Here is a 7,815-nt window from a genome sequence, read left to right on the forward strand (position 1 = left end):
AGTCCAATAATAACAACCACTGTTAGTCATAGCCAAACTAGATGGGGTTGGATAAATGGATCTTACTCTTTTTTTTTTTTTTTTGAGAATAGGTAACACGCTACCTGCTTCATTCATTGAAAGAGTGAATTAGGTTACAAGGGTGAGACAACCAGGGCCTCGGAAAGGGAAAAAGAAAAAAAAAAAAAAAAATCATAGAAGGTCGTTCCAAGAACCAATCAGTTGCTTGAGCCTGCGCACCACAAATACAGGGTCAAACTGTATGTCACGAAAGATAAGATCGTTCCTAGCCTTCCAAATGGTCCACCAGCATGCTGCTAAACCGGATAGGCCGTTTCTCACCAGCATGCTGCTAAACCGGATAGGCCGTTTCTCCTACTTTGACCACCATCCCTCTCCTTCCACCTATTCCAGACACTATGTACGTCATCACCCAACTCCCCCGACTGGACTTTCGAGTCCCGCGACCATGATATACTTGATAAAGACGCATTGGGTGAACAAGTGGTCCACTGACTCATCAGAAGTCCCGCGACCATGATCTTACTATTTTATTCAGATCTATTTCTCGTAGGACTTTTCAAGCTATTATTCCTTATGCTATAAAAATCCCAATTAGCATTTCTCGTTTTCATTTCTTGAGATCAATAGATTCAATACTTGGCCTAATATAACTTGAAATTATTGAGATTTCTTTATTTTTTTTGAATTTATAGGTGTTGCATTTTCTCTGTTGAGGTTTGGATAAGAGTATCAAGCTCCTTGGGCTTATATAATCACTCTTGCTTAGGTGCAACTGGCCACTTCCTTGACTCGTGGAACGAGATTAGATGCTCGACGGAAGCAAGACAAGAAAACTCTCCGAATGCTTGCTCTCCAGCTTTTGTTACGATATCTAGAAGAAACGAAGCAGAGGAAGCTTTGAGAATTTAGAGAACGGGCATGATGATGTGGTGGCAAAGATCATTAGCAGACATCAAACTAATAGCATCTACTACATAATTTCATTTTACTTTCTTGTATTTTATTCTTTTCTGCCTTTGTGTACCTTTCTCTTGTTCCCTCCTTGATCTGTAGTAATACAATTCTGGCATAGATGATCAGCTTATGCCTAATCTATGCCTCAAAGAAAAAGAATTTACAGATCAGCTGGGAATAGGCCTCCCTCATTTGGTTAGCATATGCCACATTCCTCGAGTTATTCATGATTTTGCACTTCAAAACACCTAGTCCCTTAAAAGTAGATGTAGACTAACCATGTCGATTCCAGCGAGAATTCCAAGTTTAATCGAGTATGGATAATCTGCATGTGGTGGACTGGTAATCCTGTCAAGCCCTTGCCAGTCTGAGATGACGAACCCCTACTAGGTCAACAGAAACACGGGATCAGCCACAAATTGCAGTAACTAGAAAAGAAGAGAAACTGAAGTCTTTGACACCAATTTGACTAATAATATGTGGTTGAAAAGAATGACGAACTCTGAAACGTAGCTTGTTTTTGAGGAAGTCAGTCACTAAATAATGGTCAGCATGCATCTTCACTCCATTCCAGCTAGAATACGAGACCATCACCGTAGAGACGCCTTTTATTACGGCATTGTAATAAGGTGGCATATGGATGCTCAGCAGGCCGTGTTGACTGATAATGGTGTTGTTCTCATTGATGCCCATGTATGTTCCACCATCCCCAACATAGTGCTTTGAACAGGCAGCAACTTTTGTTCTGCAAGATATCCAAGTAGATCAAAGGGGTAAAGAATAAGAAAGTTCTTAGTTCTTCATAGATAAATTAAATTTAACAGAAGATGCCATTGAGCGAAAATACTTACTTTCCGGCAACGTAAGGAACTCCTTTTGGACTATTTGCAGGAATATCTCCCTGTAAACCAGGAATTATCTCAGTCATTTCTTGGACAATCTTTGGATCTTCGCTGTAGCTTTCGTAGCACCTACCCCATCTGGGGTCCCTACAGACCTGAACAAGCGCGGAGAATTAAGTGAATTAAAGTGGCATAAGAAGACATTAATAGTACTCACTTGAATGTAAGACATAAATAGATTTGACATAGTTTATAGAAGATGTTAGATGTGACTCGAAATTGATTATCGACTCAAGTTCGGATTTTCGACTCGCCGACAGCTTCGCAGTGCGACCAAATTGGAAAACAATTTTGTGAAGGAAAAATAAATGTCTGTGGTGGGTAACGGAGGGCTCGGGCCGACAGACCCGAGCCCGTGCGGGGGGGCGGAGCCCCCCGCGCTACGGATCGGATCCGAAACCCGTTATGAGTTTTCTTTTCGTTTTTGCCCTAGAGGCGTGAGATCATGGTCGGTTGTAATCTGAAAAACATTGCATTGCCTTTCGTTTCAATAGTGAAGTTCTCTCCTCACTCGCCCGTGGTTTTTTCCTGCAAAGGATTTTCCACGTAAATCTGTATGTTATATTTATTTTTTGCTTGTGGTTTGAGTGTTTCGTATTCGACATTTTGTTTTCCGTTTATGCGTTTGTCGTAACAGAAGATGTCAAAATCTGACAGCATTAACAGCAATAAGATGGATTTTGTGCTTACTGCAATGCATGGAGCGAAAACATAGGGAATGCCAGTTGCTCTAACTTCAAGAGCAGTAGCAGCTCCAATTTTCTTTACCAGTGCTGGATCCCTACATACAAAAGATACCCCGTGTCATATATGAAGACATGCTACAATAAAAATTAGTGAAATGGTTAGATATAATGTAACGATCTGATTGGATTCAAACCACTAGCCCAAAAAATGCTTAATATCAGTTATTATTACCAGGATGCGAGGCCTCTTATAATTCAATCAGAATCATTATTGCATCAGATGTGAGACCCCCGTCCGTTTAGATCCTGACGTGGACGTCAGATCCAAACCATGAACACAGACATATAAACCAGAATTACAAGGCAATGTGAGAGCGATGTGAGATTTTCGAGGCGGCTCCTACGGGTTCACGCTTTGCCTTTCATAGCATTTAGCTGGTATTTGTCTCTGATACCAATTGTAACAACCTTTTCCACTAGCAATAATAACTCGTTGGGCCCAAACTACTGGTCCAAAATGTTTAAACCCAGTTATTATTACTGGGGTGCAAGGCCTCTTATAATCCAATCAAAATCATTTTTCCATCCAATGTGGGACTATTGGGGTGTTATATATAAAACATAAATGCATCAATTTTATATCATATTGGAGGATCATAGTGGTATGTCTTCGTGATATTCAATATATGACAGAAGTAATAATGATTAAACAAATCTTTTAGTTACAGGCCAATAACAACAAACATGCTAGCACGAATTTGTCTCAGTAACAATGTTATTATTTGCCCGAAGCAACAGCAGAATACAGAAAATGAATACATGTAACTTGATTGGTGGATGCCAAGCTAGCTGCTAACTAAGCCTCTATATTGACACGAAGAAAACAGTAAATTGACTGAATATTGCATACGAATATATACACACAGAATCAAAATAAAAGCCTATAATAGGCAAAACAAGAGCAGGTGAAAAGACGATTATTCTACCATGAAATGCTTTAGAAACATGTAGAAAGACTTGCCTTGTAGCCCCAAGACCAATATTGTGTGGAAACACAGTAGCTCTGTAGACGTTATTGTGGCCATGGACCGCATCGATTCCGTAGATCATAGGGATACCAAGACGGGTGGAAAGTGAGCCCCTCTGTATTTCATTTACCATATTCACCCAGGTCTCAACAGAAGCCTGTGGAGAGGGTACGCTGCCTCCCCCACTTAGCACGCTACCTGCGTTCACATCAACTCTTCAATGGTTCCTCTTTTTTCGGAAAAAAAAAGGAACTAATAAATTGTTCAATGGCTTCAATGGTTCCACAATCCACTTTTCTTGAATGGAGACCACAGGACTTACCTATGAAATACTTCTGCATGACATCAAAAGATGCATTTACTCTTTCAATTTGTGACATTTGGCCAATTTTCTCGGCAAGAGTCATGCGGGAAAGTAAATCATTAATTCGAACATTCAATGGCTGCCTAGGATCCTTGTATTTCAGATACTCTGCCCCTCCAGTGGCCAAAAAACAGTTGAGGAGGAAGAAAACAACTACAGAGCTCCACAATACCTCCATATTTAGATAGCAATGCAACTTCCAGATGTTTATTTATGATCCTGAGAGAGAATTATATAAATCACGAGGTAAAAGGATAGATAAAGATTTTCAAAATCATAGATACTCACAGTAATAAAGATATTCCTGGGTTATTAATAAAAGTTCCAACTTCTTAATCAGCATCTCAGCTTTTGCGATTAGTTATACATATTAATTTCAGACAAGCAGGAGACAAGGGTCGAAACCCGTTTGGATTTTGGCATGAGCGACTATTATGTGGCATTACTANCGGACTGCCAGACTGGATCTGGATCTGGATCTGGATCTGGATGGATAATCCCGTCTCCACTTCCGAGGAGAAATTAATGCAATGATGACTGCAGGAAGTCCACGACTCCGGAAGGTCATCCATGGATTCTCGGTCCAAAAGGTTTTTCTCTCTTTTCGTTTTTTTTTTTTTTTTTCATGCTCTTCCTGTTTGCCCCAGTAGGTTACCTTATACCCATTCAAATCCTATAATTTTTTAAAATAATTAAATTTTTTATTTAAATAGAAACTTAATAAAATCAGTAGATAAATCATAATAATGAAATAATTCTAGTTATTTGGACGTGCAACGTTAGTGCCCTTGCTCTGTATAAAAAGAAATGGCATGATCTTTTGCGACTATACTAAGGTAGATGGTCGTGGGAATGCGTGTTTAATTTTATACTTTCACTAACTCTCCACCCATAAAACAACTTGATTGGCGTCGACACCACGTGGAGTCGACCGCCACGTGTGCTGGTCCATTTCATACGGCCTCACGTTGTCCTATTTGAAATAGTTACCCACCTTTAAAAATTTTAGGAAAAACTTCAAAAACATCCCTGTGGTTTCGTGAATTCTCATTTTGCTACCATGTAGTTTAAAACGTATCATTTTGCCCCCCTGTGGTTTCGTTTTTATCTTTTTGTTATCAACTTTATTATTATTATTTTTTAAAATCAGTGACAAAGTTAAAATTAAAGGATACTAAAGTGACTATTCGATAAATATAGATGGTTATCTGAAGTTTTTTGTATATAATTTAACGAAATATTAACGAAAAAGCTTCCGAAAAGATAAAAATGAAACCACAGGGGGGTAAATTGATACGTTTTAAACCACAGAGTAGCAAAGTGAGAATGCACGAAACCACAGGGGGGTTTTTGAAGTTTTCCCAAAATTTTAATTTAATTATCTCATTTTTTAATGTTTTGGAATTAACTTGTCGCCGTAAGAAAAATTGGAAGCACCGTTCTCAGGGACGGAACTACGGAAGCTATGCGGAGGCCCTAGGTGGGATTTTTTTATAAACTAATTCTTTAGTTACCGTTTGGTTCGGGATTAAGTAGAAAATAGTTATTCCAAGAATAGAGTTAAGTTCAAGATTAAGGTGAGATTAAAGTAATTTTGTGTTTGGTTGAGCATTGGTTTTAGTCCAAGTATAAATAAAATAGTGTTTGATTGGAGTAAATAGGATAAGAAGGATAGTGGATTATTATAAATAAAAAATAATAATTTTGCTTCAATTTTTATATTTAAATTTAAATTTTAAATTAAAATAATTAAAAATAATAATTTTAAATTTTGAATAGGGGTGGGATTAAGTTAATCCCACAACCTATTCCTCGGGTGGGGCCCCCCAATTGGGTGTTTGGGAATAACTTCGGGGTTAAGGGGTTATTCCCTCCCTTAACCCCGAAACAAACAGTGGCTTAGAATTTTAAAATTTATAAAATAATTTTTTCAAAATTATATTTGTAAAGCTAATCCTCTTTTCGCCGCGTTGAGAAATTTTTTTTTTATGAAATCTTACTAATATATAATTAGCAAAGACGATAAATGGTTCATCGTATTTTGCTTATTTAATATTATTTTCTATATCCCATATATAATCTTAACAACTGCATAAAAATTATAACAAAACCAATATAATTTTAGCAACCTAAAAATTCTAATAATCTATCTATATAATACTAACAATCAAATAAAAATTCTAATAATCCATGTATAATCCTAAAAAGCTCACTTTTTTTATTTTTCATCTAACAAACTCATATTTTTCTGTATGTGAATTATATAAAAAAATAGAAAAAAGTGAGGTGGTTAGATGAAGAATAGAAAAAAGTGAGGTTGTTAAGATTATGTGGATTATGAAAAATAGAAAAAAAATAAGGTTATTAGATGAAAATTTTTTCTCTATGTGGATTACATAAAAAAATAGAAAAAAGTGAGGTTGTTAGATGAAGAATAGAAAAAAGTGAGGTTGCTAAGATTACGTGGATTATGAAAAATAGAAAAAAAATAAGGTTATTGGTTGAAAAATAGGAAAAAGTGAGATTGTTAGATGAAAAATAGAAAAAAATGAGGTTGTTAAGATTATGTGGATTATGAAAAATAGAAAAAAAAAAAGGTTATTAGATGAAAAATAGGAAAAAGTGAGGTTTTTAGTATGGTAAGATTATTGAAATTTTTATTTGATTGTTAGAATTATATGGATAGATTATTAGAATTTTTAAGTTGTTAAGATTATATGTGATTTGTTGTAATTTTTATATTAAAACTATATGGATAGATTACTATAATTTTTAGATTGTTAAGATTATACGTGATTTATTGTAATTTTTATGTAATTGTTAAGATTATATATCGGATATAGAAAAAATATTAAATAAGAAAAAGACGGTGAACTATTCACCATCTTTGCTAATTATATTAGTAAGACGATGAATCGTTTACAGTCTTACTGAAGGCGGTAAACGATTCACCGTCTATGTAAAAAAAATCCACCCCTATTCTTACATGGTGAAAGGAGAGTTAGTTTTACAAATATAATCTTGGAAGAATTATTTCGTAAATTTTAAAATTCTAGAGGATTAGTTTATTAAAAAGTCTTTTTGAAGATTTGAAGGGGAGCCAGCTGCTTCCGGATAATTAGTCATTGCTGCTGTCACAACTATCTTAATTATGAGAATCATGTTACCTGTTTATTTTTTAAAAAAATAAACTTAATTAAAAATATAAATTAACTAAAATTCGAATTTGAAATTTTGAATACCAGCCACTTTGCCACTTACAATAAGAACAGTCGTTGTCATCGACTTGCGGTTACTTTCAATAATCGGGAGATCCAGAGTTAGAAGAAATTCGTATTTTGTATGTAGCATGTCCTACTTGCCAATCCACTTGCATGATTTTATATCTATACTATATATAAAAGCACGTATATTCAAATTTGGGTCTGTCGACAGACCCATTTTTCGACGGAAAAATTAGCGCCCATTTTTCTCTTTCCGTACGAAAAATTTTAAATATAAGAATAAAAATAGAAATAGAAACAGCAATGTAAGTTCTCTATAACAGACTATTTAATTTCAAAAGTAATTTTTCTATAAGAGATTACAGGTTGAAAATCCTATAAAAGATATTTTCCTATTTTATTTTAAAATATCTTTTTTAGATATTATCTATTTAATTTCAAAATATATTTTCTTTTTAAGATAACGGATTTTATTTTTCTATTTAATTTCAAAATTTTATTTCAGATTTTAATTTTCTATTTAATTTCAAAAGTAATTTTTGCATTAGAGATTATTATTAATTATTTATCATTTAAAGCATATCTTTCTTAATAGCGTGATTTATTATTTTAAATTTTTTAGATACATATTTG

General features: G+C 34.8%; 1 protein-coding gene across 2 annotated transcripts; it reads right to left on the reverse strand.

The window, feature by feature from the left end:
* Positions 1 to 698: 698 nt before the first annotated feature.
* LOC109705328 (beta-glucosidase BoGH3B-like) lies at positions 699 to 4,207 on the reverse strand. Of its 2 annotated transcripts, XR_002214699.1 has the most exons (7): positions 3,917 to 4,207; positions 3,588 to 3,792; positions 2,571 to 2,661; positions 1,830 to 1,975; positions 1,480 to 1,723; positions 1,049 to 1,361; positions 699 to 895 (listed from the first exon to the last, which is right to left on the reverse strand). XR_002214699.1 is itself a non-coding variant. In XM_020226064.1 (6 exons), exons 1-6 carry the CDS (start codon positions 4,134 to 4,136, stop codon positions 1,227 to 1,229), a joined length of 1,041 nt encoding a protein of 346 aa, XP_020081653.1. In that variant the 5' UTR covers positions 4,137 to 4,207; the 3' UTR covers positions 699 to 1,226. The 2 variants fall into 2 exon arrangements, 1 of the variants encoding a protein (XP_020081653.1); XM_020226064.1 differs by having other exon boundaries at positions 699 to 1,361.
* Between the last annotated feature and the right edge of the window lie 3,608 nt (positions 4,208 to 7,815).

The sequence above is a fragment of the Ananas comosus genome, unplaced genomic scaffold, assembly GCF_001540865.1.
Source record: "Ananas comosus cultivar F153 unplaced genomic scaffold, ASM154086v1, whole genome shotgun sequence".
NCBI lineage: Eukaryota > Viridiplantae > Streptophyta > Magnoliopsida > Poales > Bromeliaceae > Ananas > Ananas comosus.

Excerpts from the sequence above, each read along its gene's own strand:
- LOC109705328 (XM_020226064.1), bottom strand. The coding sequence starts at position 4,136 with ATGGAGGTATTGTGGAGCTCTGTAGTTGTTTTCTTCCTCCTCAACTGT. Across the intron at positions 1,976-2,570 it reads TTTTCGCTCCATGCATTGCA|GTCTGTAGGGACCCCAGATG; the intron begins GTAAGCACAAAA and ends GCGCTTGTTCAG. Across the intron at positions 1,724-1,829 it reads GTTCCTTACGTTGCCGGAAA|AACAAAAGTTGCTGCCTGTT; the intron begins GTAAGTATTTTC and ends GATATCTTGCAG.